Source organism: Ailuropoda melanoleuca, chromosome 5, assembly GCF_002007445.2.
Source record: "Ailuropoda melanoleuca isolate Jingjing chromosome 5, ASM200744v2, whole genome shotgun sequence".
Taxonomy (NCBI): Eukaryota; Metazoa; Chordata; class Mammalia; order Carnivora; family Ursidae; genus Ailuropoda; species Ailuropoda melanoleuca.
In genome coordinates, this window is record NC_048222.1 from 113,805,607 (window position 1) to 113,821,424 (window position 15,818).

Consider the following 15,818-nt stretch of genomic DNA (forward strand, 5'->3'; position numbering starts at 1 on the left):
TGTGGCACATATTTAAACTTTGAAAGAGAAAGTATTGAGCAACCACTTCATTAACATATTTAGCTTTACTTTAGTAAATAGGAGGTTCCATAGACATTGAGTGGGAGTAACATAACAAGGGATTGTTTCTCCTCTTCCCAAGTACGTGTGGTTACGGAGCTTTGATGTGTCCGTGATTATTTAAAATCGCAGCGTGTCTGGACCTGACAGGCCAACTCTATCTAGGACTAAGGTACTTCAGTTTCCTATCCAAAGACCTCAACTGAAGAAACGTTAAGTCTGCCAAGGCAATGACCGATTTTATTTTTAATGTCAGCATTGATAGTAAAGAGCTTTTTTTGAAATTAGAAAACAGAACTGGGTGTTTTGGGGAACATAGACTATAGAGATAATGAGAAATTATAACTAGAACAGGACGAATGAATTTCATTAGACTTTGTACAAACTTGGTGAAAAGCAACTTGGTGTAATATATCAAAGACCATAAGTTTATGTGTTTTGAAACCACAATTCCATTTTCAAGAATTTATCTAAAGAAAATAATCCGGAAGAAAGAAAATGAGCTATGTGTAAAAATATACTGTAAACTTAAAGCAACCCGAATGTTACAGTAGGAATGATGCCTATGGAAGTGTTCAGCAACAGGGGAAAATGCTTATAATGTTAAAATGTCAAAAGAAATGAGATTCAAAGTGGAGGTGCATCACCGTGGTGGCCATTAGACAAATTATGCAGAGTTCTAGAAAGACTAGAAAACCTGATACATGCCATGCTCTGTGCTAGGTACTTTGTTTAGAACCATCATGTGAGGTGAGCTGTTTCTCTCTATTTTACCTTAACTTGGGTTAAGTAACTTGCTCTAGGAAATAAAATAACTGGTAGGACTAGAATCGAAATTCAAGTCTGACTCGTAAACATTTGCTTTCTTACTACTACACACAAAATCTTTGTTTTACTAGGATTATTGAATGATTTTTAAAAAAATTTTCTGTAATACTATTATATCTTTATAACATCATTTTGTAGATGTTCTAAGAACCTTACAGAGTACCTTAAAAGGCTCTATAATCCAATGCCTTTTACTGTAAATTCACTTAAAATATTTGATTCAGTTTTAGACAAAGATATCTTTTCACATGTGAGTATTTGTTACGTGCTTTTTTGTTTTAACTAATTTTTAAAAATTTCAGTTGCAAAATTCACATTTTTTTCAAGATTTTTCTTGAGAAATGCCTTTTTTTGGAATCAGGAAGAATCTAGTACTTTTTTTACATTAAGATCTTACTCTTAGCTCTACTTAAATCTTGACTTTTCCTTTGGGTAGTAGTATAGTTTTATAATCTCAGCTGTAATAGAGGAGGAAACATGAAGGAAAAGAGAAGGGAGAAAATATTGAGTGTTTGCATTATTTGAGTTATCAGTATAAATTGTAGTATTTGATATTGACATAAGTAACTTGGTATTGTTGTGACTGAAACCTCTGGAGATTGTTCTTGCTTCAGAACTATTTCTTCAGAAAGTGGTAGCCCACTTACTAAGTCAGGGTGATCTTGACATTCATTGGCAGCTCCTACTTCCTTAGCTTACTGAAAGCAAGTGTTAGGCATCTATTTTCTTCTACCATTCTTTGCAAAGATATAAAATGTATCCAGTGACCCCACCCCCCAAGTTTACAGAAGGAAGAGAGAACTTTTATTTTGTCATCACAATGGAAAAGGGGGTTCATTATGAGACTTTGGGCTTGCGTACTTTTAGAGAGCTAGAATTCACCTCCCAACAGACGTTAAGTGTAAGCTTGAATATTTTCAATCATCCTTAAGATATTTTACACTACAGTGTATGACTCATTGAATTTGAAATGTCAATGAAATTTTCTAGGAAATGATAGTAATGTATCAATGTGAATTCCCTGATTTTGGTGACTAGATTGGGGTTATGTAGGGCAATGTCCTCGTTTGTAGGAAATAGACATTAAAACATACAGGGATGATGTGTGTGAAGTCAGTAACTTACTCTCAAGTGGTTCATGAAAAAATTTCTTTTTAGTGCACTTGGAACTTTTGAAGTTTGAGATAGTTTCAAAAAGTTATTTTGAAATACTGAAGAAGATTGGATTGCATTCTATAATTATAAAAAAGTGAAGCTGGCTGATTGTGAGAGTCCCAAACTGAGTTAGCTATTGGATGTTCTTTATTTGAGAAATAATGGGGCATTTCATTAAATTATTTTTATTACTTAAGACAGAATTTTGTATTTGGTTTTAGACAACATTATACCTAGTTATCTTAACATACTTTGATTTAATACATTGTAATTCCTCGATTTCTGGTTGACAAAAAAATTTACCCATGAAATTTAGGGTAGTTTTCTTATTTGGAAGATTATCTTTAAAATGTCAGTCATTATGATAAGTGTAATATATTTAAATTGGTCTTTAGTGATGAATCCAGATGACACATTTGAAGTATTAATTGATCAAATAGTTGTAAACCAAGGAAGCCTACTAGAAGATGTGGTTCCTCCTATCAATCCTCCCAAAGAAATTGAAGATCCCAATGATAAAAAGCCGGATGAATGGGATGAAAGAGCAAAAATCCCTGATCCTTCTGCTGTCAAGCCAGAAGACTGGTAAGTGAAGAATTCGGTAGCAAAGCATTAGTTGGTGGAATTCAGTAATGCGATATTCCATACAAGTGAAGTTTACAACCAGTGAAGCATACTCTTTTAAATATTAAAATTACTTATTTTGACTATTATGGGTGAAATACTTTTCTCAATAGATTTTGTAGGGACACGTGGGTGGCTCAGTCAGTTAGGGTCCGAATCTAGATTTCGCCGCAGATCATGATCTCAGGGTTGTGAGATTGAGCCCCAAGTCCAACTCTGCTCTGGGCATGGAGCCTGCTTAAGATTCTGTCTCTCCCTCTCTCTTTGCCCCTCCCCTCCAAAAAAATCGATTTTGTATATCCTTGCCTTTTAATTATCTAAATTTTCATTTTAATTAATTTTTTAATTTTCATGCCTTTTTCAGTATCTTTTTTATGTTTCCAGTGCTGCGTATGTGTGTATGTGTGGGGGAAGTTCCATGAATCTAAAACACCAACACTTGAATTTTAACTCCCGGTTTGATCTTTATCATATATGTGTGTGCGTATTTTATATAGTTAGTCTTTTCAGTTAATGATTATTGGGCTTAAAATAGCCACTTATTTGACGTCTTATAAAGCTATATAGGATCCACTCATACTAGATTGCGTAGCGGAGTATTTGTGTTGTTTTCATGCTATAGGATTATGAGTGTTTTCCTTAAAAGAAATGTATTCAGTTCCTGAGTTCCCATAGCTATGAGTTCAGCTGGTGAGAGATACCTGTCCGCTCACCCTAACTCACCCCGTTCTAGGAGGCAGGAAGCTGAGAGCAGCTGGCTGACTGGCTCTGGCTCAGGCTGTCTCCTGCGGTTGGAGTCGGGCATCATCGGAAGGTTTGACCCTGGTTGCTGGAGCACCTGCTTCCCTTTCTCAGCGGCTTATGTGGCTGCTGTCAGGAAGTGTCGGTGCCTTGCCGCTTGGGCCTCTCCTTCTGTGCGGTCCTGGCATGGTGGCTAGCTCCCCCAGAGGGAGTGGCCACAGAGAGGGAGAGAGCACAACCACAGAAATCGTGGCATCTTTTGTAATCTAACCTCAGAAGTGACATGTCATCACTTCATCACTTCAGCTGCATTCTGTTTGTCACACAGGCTAACCCTGTCTGGTCATAAAGGTATAAATACTAAGGTATAATATGAAGGTATTATATAGGTATTATACCTTAGTATACAAAGGTATAAATACTAAGTATGATTTTGGTTTTTATTTATTTATTTTCTAGAGGGCTGGGGAGGGGCCGAGGGAGAGGTAGAGAGAGAATCTTAAGCAGGCCCCACACCCAGCATGGAGCGTGATGCAGGGCTCGATCTCACAACCCTGAGATCCTGACCTGAGCCAAAATCCAGAGTTGGATGCTTAACCGACTGAGCCACCCAGGCGCCCCACAGTGTATGATTTTTAAAACTTCTGTTCTCAGTTTACTAAAGAGCTTTGTTTTTTTCCATGATTGGGTGTTGGATTTTGTAAAGTACTTTTGTGCATCTGTTGAGATGACCATGTGGGTTTTCTCTCTTATTTTCTTAGCATGGTGTATTATATTGATTGATTTTTAATATTCGACTAACCTTGCAGTCCACCTGGTCAGCAAATATTGTCCTTTTTATATTTGTTGGATTCTCTTTGTGTGTTTTTTGTCAGATTTATCAAAGTATAATTTTCATATAGGCTAATTCATTTATTTTAGATATACAGCTCTATGAGTATTGACAGACATACACAGTGATGTAACTACTGCCACAGTCATGATATGGAATATTTCCATCATCCCAAAAAGGTCCCTCACGTCCTTTGTAATCAGTTTCTCCCACCCTTATCCCCTGTAACCACCGATCTGATTTTTTGTCTTTTAGAGCTTTTCCTTTTCCAGAATATCATATAAAATGGAATCATGCGGTATATAGCTTTTGTTTCTGGTTTCTTTCATTTAGAATAATACTTTTTGAAATTTATCCATATTTTTGTGTTTATCAGTGGTTAGTTTTGTTTTAGGGATTTATAGGGATTCATCATAATTTGTTTATCTAGTTACACATTGATGGAAATTTTGGTTGTTTCCAGTTGGGGCAATTTTGAATAAAACTGTTATAAACACTTGTGGACAGGGATTTGTGTGAACATAATTTTTCTTTTTCCTGGGTAAATACCTAGGAGTGGGATTGCTGGATTATACAGTAAGTATATGTTTGAATTTCTAAGAAACTGTCAAACTTTTCCAAAGGGTTATACCATTTTGCATTCACACTTAAGAGTTATAGATCTTATACATTTATAGCATTTGGTATTATCTTTTTTATTGAGATATATTTGACATATAACATTGTATTAATTTAGGTGTACAACATGTCTTGATATGTGTGTAAATTGCAAAATGATTAGCACATTAAGTGTAATTAACATCCATTACCACACAGTTACAAATTTGTGTGTGTATGTGTGTGCATGTGTATGATGGGAACTTTTAAGGTCTACTCTCTTAGCAACTTTCAAACATACAATACAGTATTATTAACTGTAGTCACCATGCTGTACATTACATCCCCAGGACTTATTTATTTTATAACTAGAGTTTTTACCTTTTGATCTTTTGATACTATCTGTTTTTTGTTTTTGTTTTTCTTTGGCTATTCAGGTTTGTAGTGATATCTAATGTAGTTTTAATTTGCATTTCCCTGATAATTAATCATGTTGAGCAAATTTTCACTCACTTCCCATTCAATCATTTCTTTGATCAAGTATCTTCTCAACTTTTTTAATTGGGTTATTTTTTATATTGAGTTATGGAAACTCTTTATATTCAGGATACAGGTATTAGTTATCTATTGCTATGTAACAAATTACCCCAAAACCTAGCAGCTTAAAACATTATATCACAGCTTCTGTGATCCAGGAATCTGAGAACAGCTCAGCTGGGTCTCCTGGTTCTGGGTTTGTCACAGGCTGCAGTTACGATGTCAGCTGAGACTAGTCATCCAAAGGCTCAATTGGGAGAGAATCCACATTCAGTCCCATGCAGGTGGGTTTTGGCAGGGTTCCCCTTCTCAAGGGACTGAATTGTCATCGTTGGACTGAGAGCCTCAGTTCCTTGCTGGATGTCGGCCAGAGTCCTCTCTTGGTTCCTTGCAATCTAGGCCTCTCCAGAGAGTAGCCCACAATATAGTAGGCTCTCTTCAAGGAGGAGAAAGTGAGGGAAGAGAGAGTGCAGAGAAGATGGAAGTCACAGTCCTTACCACGTTAACAGTGTCCTCCACAAATCTACCCAGAACCTATGATTATGACTTTATTTGGAATCAGGGTCTTTGCAAATGTAATCAAGTTAAGATGAGGTCATACTGAATTAGGGTGGGCCCTATATCCAATGTGACTGTTGTTCTTAGAAGAAGAGGGACATTTGGACAGATACACACAGGGAGAACGCCATGTGACAACTAAGACAGAAATTGAAGTGATGCATCTACAAGCCAGGGAATGCCAAGTATTGCCAGTACCACGAGAAGTGAAGGAGAAGCAGAGAAGGATCCTTCCCTAGAGCCTTCAGAGAGAACAGGGCCCTATCAAAACTTTGACTTCTAGTCTCCAGAGTTCTGTCATTGTAAGGCTGTAGTTTGTGGTACTTGGGTTACAGCATTTCAGGAACTAATATATGGTCTCTTATAATTTAATCTTGGAAGTAACATCCCATCAGTGATTTCCTTTCATTAGTAGCGAGTTCTTAAATCCGACCCACACTCAAGGAGAGGGGAGCATACATGGGCATGAGTACCAGGAGGCAGGAATCATCGGGAACTATTTCAGAAGCTGCCTGCCTCAGTCCGAGATGACTGTAATCCTGGCCCATTCCTTGATTCCAGCCTGTCAGAGACCCTGAGCAGAGGACCCAGCAAGGGATCCCCTGATTCAGAAACTACATAGTAAACAGTATTTTAAGCCCCTAAATTTTGGGGTTATGCAGCAATAGTCAACTAAGACAGATATGTAGCATGCAGATATTTCCTCTCACTCTGGCGATTGTCCTGATTTTCTTAATAGAGAACAGAGTTTTTAAATTTTTATGAAGTCCAGTTTGTTGATATTTTTCTTTGATGATTCATGATTTTAGTGTCTTACCTAAGAAATCTTTGCCAAAATGAATGTCATAAAGATTTGTGCTTTTTTCCTAGACAAATAATTTTGACTAAAACTCTGTTCTAAGTTAATTGTATGTAGTGTGAGATCTAAATCAAGATACAGATGTCTAATTGTTCCAACACCTCTTGTCATCACTAATGTCTGTAATGATCTGTACTGATGACTCCTCTTTCATTTCTAATATGGTAATTTGTGTTTTTTTGATGTGTCTAACTAGAGGTTTATCAATAAAAAAATTTTTTTAAAGATTTTATTTATTTGAGAGAGAGGGAGAGGGAGCAAGAGAGCACAATTAGGGGGAGCGGCAGAGGGAGAGGGAGAAGGAGACACCCCATTGAGCAGGGAGCCTGACATGGGCTCAATCTCAGGACCCTGGGATCATGATTTGAGTGGAAGGCAGCCCCTTAACCAACTGAGCCACCCAGGCGCCCTGAGGTTTATCAATTTTATTGATCTTTTTCAAGAACTGGCTTTTGTTTTAGTTTTTCTCTTCTATTGACATTTTTAAAATTTTGTTATTTACTTCCTTCTTCTTACTTTGAAGCAAATTATTGCTTCTTTTTTTCGGGCTTATTAAGTTAGAAAATCTCTTCTGATAGAAGTAGCTGTAAATTTTCTCTAAACACTGCTTTAACTATGTTTTACAAATATATGTCATTTGGAAGAACATTCAATTCATGTTTTTTAATTAGTGATTAGTTATTTTTTCTTTGATCCATGTGTTTTTATTTTTATTTATTTATTTTTAAAGATTTTATTTATTTATTTGACAGAGAGAGAGACAGCCAGCGAGAGAGGGAACACAGGCAGGGGGAGCGGGAGAGGAAGAAGCAGGCTCCCATCAGAGGAGCCCGATGTGGGGCTCTATCCCAGCACTCTGGGATCACGCCCTGAGCCGAGGGCAGATGCTTAACGACTGAGCCACCCAGGCGCCCCATGATCCATGTGTTTTTAAATGTGTTGCTTTGGTGGCAATTATTTGTGGATTTCCCAGATACAATTTTCGTTTTGACACCCATCTTTTAATTCTGTTGTCAGAAAATTTACAAATGTCAATTACATCACTGTGGTTGAAAGCTTCTATAAACTTATGGGTTTTCAGTCTGTTCTCTCACTGAGAGAAGAGTATTAAAATCTTAATGATGATGGATTTGTCCGTAACTCCTCTGAGTTCTGTTAGTTTTTCCTTCGTGTATTTTAAAGATCTGTTACTACATCTATTTTCAGTATTTCATGCCCTTTTGAGGAGCTAACCACTTTATTGCTACAGAATAATATCCTTCTTTATAAACTCTTGTAATACTCTGTCTTGACGTCTGCTTTAGTCTCATGCTGAGTCAGCAGTCCTGCTTTCTTTTAAATCATGTTTCCATTGAATATTTTCCATTGTTTACCTGTAACCTATATATGCCTTTATTTTTAAAGTGATTTTCTGGTAGGCAACTTATATGTGGTCTTGTCTTTTAAGTGGAGTGTTTTAAACCATCTACATTTAATGTAATTATTAATATGGTTGGATATAAACTGTACTTGTTCTCTTCCTACTTGTTTTCTGTTTGTCCCATATATTCTGTACTTTATAAAATATTTTTTCCTGCATTCTTTTGGATTATTTTGTTTTAGTCTTTTATTTTTTTCTTTCCTGTTGGCATATTACCTTTTCCTCTGTGGCACATTATTTTAGTGTTGCTCTAGGGTTTACAATATGCATCTTTAATTTATTCCAGTCTACTGTCATACCACTTTCTGTCTACATTAATCTTATAAGGATCTTGTATTTTCCTCCTTCCATCCTTCATGCTATTATCATACATTTACTTCCTCTATCTATACTATGAAGGGCACACATATTTATTCTTCAGTTAGCGTCTTTTAATCAGTTATTAGGAGAAAAGTTCTTTTATTTATTATTATTGTTTCTGATACTCTTCTTTTGTGTAGATAAACATTTTTGTCTGTTATTATTTTCCTTCTTCTGATAAACTTCTCTTAACATGTTGTGTACATGTCTGCTGTCATTGAAACCTCTCAACTTTTAATTATCTGAAAATTTATTTTACCTTAATTTTTGAAGGATGTTTTCACTATTATAGGTTGATAGTTATTTTAAAACAATCATTTTTTGAGTTGTCTAGAGGCTTGTATTGTTTCTGATAAGTCAGTTGTCATTCTCATCCTTTTACTCCTTTACCTATTGTGTAATTTTTTCCTGTTTGGTTTTAAGATTCATTGTTACCGTTTTCAACAATTTGGTTTTGTTGTGCCTTGGATGTGTGTGTGTGTGTGTGTGTGTGTGTGTGTGTGTGTGTGTGTGTTTGCCTTGCTTTTGAGCTTTTGGGGATGTGGCTATATAGTTCGTATCAAATTTGGGTAATATTTGGCCATTTTTTCTTTGAATTTTGTTTGTTAATGGCATACAGCTTAAGCAGCATTTTTTTTATTAACATATAATGTATTATTTGTTTCAGGGGTACAGGTCTGTGATTCATCAGTCTTACACGATACACAGCACTCACTACAGCACATACCCTCCCCAATGTCCATCACCCAGCCACCCCATCCCTCCTACCCCCTCCACTCCAGCAACCTTCAGTTTGTTTCCTGAGATTGAGTCTTTTATGGTTTGTCTCCCTCTCTGGTTTCTTCTTGTATCATGTTTTCCTCTCTTCTCCTATGATCCTCTGTTTTGTTTCTTAAATTCCACGTGCTTTCCCATCTCTTTTGGGGTGGGGGGGACACCATGTAAATGTATGTTAGACTGCTTTATATTGTTTCACATGTCACTGAGAATCTATTCATTTTTATAAACCAGTTTTTTTTGTCTCTACTTCATTTTGGAAAAGGTCTACACCTATTTCTTTAAGTTCTTGTTTGTTTGTAAACATTGGGGTTACTCCGTACTCAGAAATAGAGGAAGTAGTACTGGATAACCAAAAGGGTTTACTTGTTAACTCTCCTGTAGGTAAAGAGAGATACTGATTAGCAATAAAAATGCCTTTGCTTTCAAGCAGATAGTATAATAAGGAAATAGCTTTTACATGGTAGGAAGAACAGTATGGTTTTTTAAAAAATTAATAAAAAGTCACTTATTAATGCATAACTTTCATGAATTCATACTTTCAGAAAAGATAGGACTACATCTCTCCATGTGGATTTTCTTACATTGTTTTGCATTTGTTTACGCATAGAGTAAGGCTGAGAAATAAGTTTGCCCTTAAATAAGAGAAACTGCTTATAATAATCTCTTTCTGATTGGTCATACATGTTAGAATTTGTTTTATAAACTGCTAAAGACATGCTCCCTTAAATTTTAAACTCTAGTTACTCTGAGCTTGGATAGACTCAAGATAACATTGATATCAGGCAAGTACAAGTCTTTACATTTAGAGAGTTGATTATTTGAATTTATTTTGTTACTTAGGTTTGTTTGAAAAATCATAATGTAACCTCTTGTTTAAAATGTCTACTTTTCTATAAAGATGAAAATTATAATTAGTAGTTCTATTCAGTACTTACTATGATTATGTTTATGTACTTTAGAATTTATTTTTTAAGTGTTATTTTTTTAATGAAAATCCAAAATTACTAGAATTAAATATGGAGAGTTAAAAAACTAATATTGAAGTAGGGAAGATATTTCCAAATATGACATAAAATTGAAGAATCATAAAAGAAATATCAATAAATTTCAACTACATGAAAATAAAATTATTTGAATATGGCAGAAAAAAAACCCCACCTACCATAAACTATATCAAAAAATACACAAGAAACTGGAAAAAATATTTTCAATTCGTATAGCTGACAGAGGGCTAATTTTGTATTAGTTTCTAATACATTCCAGGATACTCATTATAGCATTATTTGTAATAGTATGTTTTTGGAAACACTAAATGTCCCTCAACAATAGGTCGGTTAAATAAATTATGGTATATCCACAAATTAGAAAACTGTACAACTGTTAAGAAGAACTGTATATCTAACAGCTTGTAGAGCTGTCTTGGCACATAGTGGGCTTCCAATATGTGTTTGTTGATGAATGAATGAGTGTTTAAATGAACAAACACAATGTTGAACATACTCTGTATAGAATGCTATCATTTGTGTTTAAAAAAACAGTGTATACAAATGTGTGTATGCATGGAGCACAAGAGGGAACATATACAAGAAGGTGACAAGTTAGCAGAAGATTTTGGTGGATGAAGGATGGGGGAAGTAGTAGGCACAAAGACAGGAGGTCAGGAAATGCCTTTTGGTATCTTCTGAATTTTGTAACATTGGCATTTTTAAACTTTTTGAATCATTAATACTTGGCACAAAATACTGTATTTGCAGGGATGAAAGTGAACCTGCCCAAATAGAAGATTTAAGTGTTGTTAAACCTGATGGCTGGCTTGATGATGAACCAAAATTTATTCCAGATCCTAATGCTGAAAAACCTGATGACTGGTAAACATTCTTCATCTTCACATGTCAATTTCACACATTTCTTACTTGCTTTTTGTTACTAGTTCATATGACTGACAGGAGAGACTTGAAGTTACTATACTTGAGGTTACTATAAATGTATGGATACACATTTTCATCTGTGGAAGTTTTATGTTGAATTTTTTCTAATTTCCTAAGGAATGAAGACATGGATGGAGAATGGGAGGCACCTCGTATTTCTAATCCAGCCTGTCGAATAGGGTGTGGTGAGTGGACACCTCCCCTGATAGATAACCCCAAATACAAAGGTGTGTGGAGACCTCCAATGATAGATAATCCTAACTACCAGGTAATAATCACTTCTTCCAATTCCATAGTGAAGTTTAAAGTGCTGTGATAGTTCTATTATATATCTAGTTTTGATAATGTTAACTTTTAGAAATTTGATTTGTAATAGTATGCATCAACTATCATAAGAAGTCAAAGAAAGTAGACTCCAACTAATTTATATTTAAAAAGTAAAATATGGGGCGCCTGGGTGGCTCAGTCGTTAAGCGTCTGCCTTCGGCTCAGGGTGTGATCCTGTCATTCTGGGATCGAGCCCCACGTCAGGCTCTTCCGCTGGGAGCCTGCTTCTTCCTCTCCCACTCCCCCTGCTTGTGTTCCCTCTCTCACTGTCTCTCTCTCTCTCTCTGTCGAAGGAATAAATAAAATCTTAAAAAAAAAAAAAAAGAATTTCTTAAAAAAAAAAAAGTAAAATATTCTTGGGGCACCTGGCTGGCTTGGTCCATAGAGTATGCGACTTTTGATCTCTGCGTTGTGAGTGCAAGCCCCACGTTGGGCATAGAGTTTACTTTTTTAAAAAATTGTAAAGTATTCTTTATGTAATTTTCTGGGGGAATAATATTAAGAACTAAAGATCAGTCACTTCATACTATATTTTTCCCTGGTAATTAATGATCACTCTGGAGTCAAGTTCTATCTTAGAATTAAACATAAGAAATGAGTTCTGATCAGGAGACCTCACATACTGTACATTTTAGTAATTAGTGCCTTTGTTTAATTAATGTGCTCCTTATTTTCTGGTGTTATTAAACTTTGGATTTTTAAAAATATGAATTAGATACCTTTTGAGTGTACTTAGATCTTTGGGTAGAAATCTCTATGTTAACCATTTAACCCTGTAGTTTTACCTAACTGTTCATTGACATTTGCTAATATTTATTATATGGATGCAGTTACCTATTCCAATTGTTTACTGTAGTTTTTTTTTTTTCATAGCATTTATCACAGAGTGTTTATTTTGGTAACTTCTTTGTTGAATGTCTCCCTCATTACTTTAAATTTAATTGAGGAACCATGTCTCTTTTGATTATCACTCTGTCCCTAGCATCTGGCATAGTGCCTGGTACAGAATAGACATAGATGATGGAGGAGTGAGAGAGTAATCATATTGTCGAATTTTTTTGATTTGGTTTTGTTTAATTATTTAGGATCCTAATGCAACTTTTATGTTGAATTTTTTTTCTGAGGCTCAACCATGACTGAAAAGTGATGCCCATCATAGGTGTCTGTTAAAAGGAGTGGCTTTATGTCTGCCTTCGGCTCAGGTCATGATCTCAGGATCCTAGAATAGAGCCCTGCATCGGGCTCCCTGCTCAGTGAGGAGTCTGCTTCTCCCTCTCCCTCTGCCCCTCCCTGCTACTTGCGTTCTCTCTCTCTCTCTCTCTCAAATAAATAAATAAAATCTTTAAAAAAATTTTTTAAAGGAATAGCTTCATATTTACCATACAGTAATCTCTCTGATTTGTGTAATTTTAATGACTTCTTGCCTTGAATAACTTTACTAAATGTAAAAAAAACTTGTCTAAAATAGTATCACTTACTTGTGAAATTTACTCAAGTTTTTGTGTGTGCTGGATTTTCACTTTGCCTGTTTTTGCAGTTTAAAGTCAGTTTTATTCATAGGGAACATTGTGTATACAGAATGAGAAGAACCAAGTTTTTATTTCCAATGACTTGCTAATGAGTTAATATCAGTTAATGTTTTCTTTTTTCTCCAGTCATTACTGCTGATTTCATTCAACAGCAATGACTCCTATCTTTTTCTTTCCTTTTTTTTTTTTTTTTTGAGAGAGAGAGAGAGAGGGAGACACACCGAAGGGGCAGAGGGAGAGAGAGAATCCCAAGCAGGTTCCATGCTCAGTGTGGAGCCCAATCTGGGGCTCATCTCACAACTCTGAGATTGTGATCTGAGCCGAAATCAAGAGCTGGACACTTAACTGAGCCACCCAGGTGCCCCATCAACAACAGTGACTTCTTGAATAGCATTTATAATGAGATTATTTAATTTGAAAATGTCTTTAAATTTTGTTTTTCTTTATTGTTTTTTCCCAGGGAATCTGGAGTCCTCGAAAAATCCCTAATCCAGATTATTTTGAAGATGATCATCCGTTTCTTCTGACTTCCTTCCGTGCTCTCGGTTTAGAGCTTTGGTCTATGACCTCTGATATCTACTTTGATAATTTTATTATCTGTTCAGAAAAGGAAACAGCAGATCGCTGGGCTGCAGATGGTTGGGGAGTGAAGATAATGGTAGCAAATGCTAACGAGGTACAGTATTTACCATAGAATAGTCCTAGGACTTCATCCTGGTTATAGGTTGTACAAGTGGCCCTTGAAAGGTAAATAAATATGCCGTAATTACTAAATGTACTTAAATAAATTTGTTGATAAAATAGCCTTACTATATTATGTTACAACTTCATCATGAACTGTATAATGAACTATATATATGTGTGTGTGTGTGTCTTCATTAAATTATGATAGCATAATGGGATCTAATTGCCTGCTTGCTATTTATAAGGAGACTACTTAATATCCTGGTCACCTTGTCAATTCACGGCCTAAGTGGTAACAGTAACGTAAATATTATTCTTTATTCATTTAAATTATTTTTTACTTAGAGGAGTACAGAGGACTTTAAAATTTATTATTATTAAATTGTGTTCCAATATTTTTTTTCTCAAATCTTAACACTGTTTAGAAATATTAAGCTAAGTATTTCAACACAATGCATCTTGGAGAATATATCTTTAAAATACCTTACATTTGGTTTCTTTGGACAGTAGCAAAACCCATCAAAATAGTAGGTAAAGGAGTTTTCATTTTGGAACTTTTTAAATTTCGACATTTAATGATTTTAGATTTTACTTGAATGAGAGAAGCAGTTTCCTCACTGAAGGTGGATGTGTGTGGAATTTGTTAATTAAAAAAAGAAAACACAATTATTCCCAGGTTGATCTTATTATAATAAGTACTTTAAAAGTACAGAACCAGAATGATTTCTCGAGCATTGTATACTTCTAAATGAAGGAGGTAATACATCCATAAAGAGTAGTTCTATCCTTAAGCTTACCAAAAAATAGTCATCATTCTTGCTGATAGGTTAGTGATTTCTACCTATGTAGTAACATATCTTCTACTAGAAAGTCTCAAAGAGTGATACATGCTAATAAGAGTTTAAACTATACAATGTATAAGATGGGAAAATTAAATATTTTTAACCTACAAGTTCATCACTCCTTAATATAAAACACCAACATAAAAGAAGTTGGTTTTTTGTAGGAGGTATTTCCTAATGAATGTTTATAAAATCTGAATTTCATTTTTATGCTTATTTCTTGTGTAGCCTGGTATATTTAAACAGTTAATGGCAGCTGCTGAAGAGCGCCCATGGCTTTGGTTCATTTATCTTGTGACAGCAGGGCTTCCAATTGTATTAATTGCTTCATTTTGTTGGCCAAGAAAAGTTAAGGTAAAGAAATTGAATTTCCTTCAACTTAAAATAAATCTCTTAGTGTTTAGGAGTTCTATTGAACAAATGATTCTTTTTTTTTTAAATTTAAATTCAATTAATTAACATATAATGTATTATTAGTTTCAGAGGTAGAGGTCAGGGACTCATCAGTCTTATGTAATACCCGGTACTCATAATATCATGTGCCCTCCTTAATGTCCATCAGCCAGGTACCCCATACCCGCACCCCCTCCACTCCAGCAGCCCTCAGTTAGTTTCCTCTTAAGGTTTGTCTCCCTCTCTGATTTTGTCTTGTTTCATTTTTTCCTCTCTTCCCCTACGATCCTCTGTTTTGTTTCTTAAATTTCACATATGAGTGAGATCATATGATAATGGTCTTTCTCCCCTTGACTTATTTCGTTTAGCATAATACCCTCTAGTTCCATCCACATCCTTGCAAATGGCAAGATTTCTCTTTTTTGATGGCTGAGTAGTACTCCATCGTGTGTGTGTATATAAACATCTTCTTTATCCATTCACCTGTTGATAGGCATCTGGGTTCTTTCCATAGTTCAGCTATTGTGGACATTGCTGCTGTAAACACTGGGGTACAGATGCCCCTTCAGATTACTACATTTGTATCTTTGGGGTAAATACCCCAAATTGCTGGGTCATGGGGTAGCTCTATTTTCAACATTTTGAGGAGCCTCCATACTGTTTTCCAGAGTGGCTGTACCCACCAACAGTGCAGGAGGGTTCCCCTTTCTCCAGTCCTTGCCAACATGTTGTTTCCTGACTTGTTAATTTTAGACATTCTGACT

The 15,818-nt window shown here is 35.5% G+C and overlaps 1 protein-coding gene across 1 annotated transcript in view; it reads left to right on the forward strand.

Moving 5' to 3' along the window:
* Positions 1-15,818, forward strand: part of CLGN (calmegin) — a 48,720-nt gene that overhangs the window by 26,344 nt on the left and 6,558 nt on the right. The window contains exons 8-12 of the mRNA XM_002916131.4: positions 2,439-2,628; positions 11,106-11,219; positions 11,397-11,547; positions 13,596-13,811; positions 14,890-15,015. Coding sequence (XP_002916177.2) covers positions 2,439-2,628; positions 11,106-11,219; positions 11,397-11,547; positions 13,596-13,811; positions 14,890-15,015 — 797 coding nt within the window. The remainder of the gene's footprint in view (positions 1-2,438; positions 2,629-11,105; positions 11,220-11,396; positions 11,548-13,595; positions 13,812-14,889; positions 15,016-15,818) is intronic.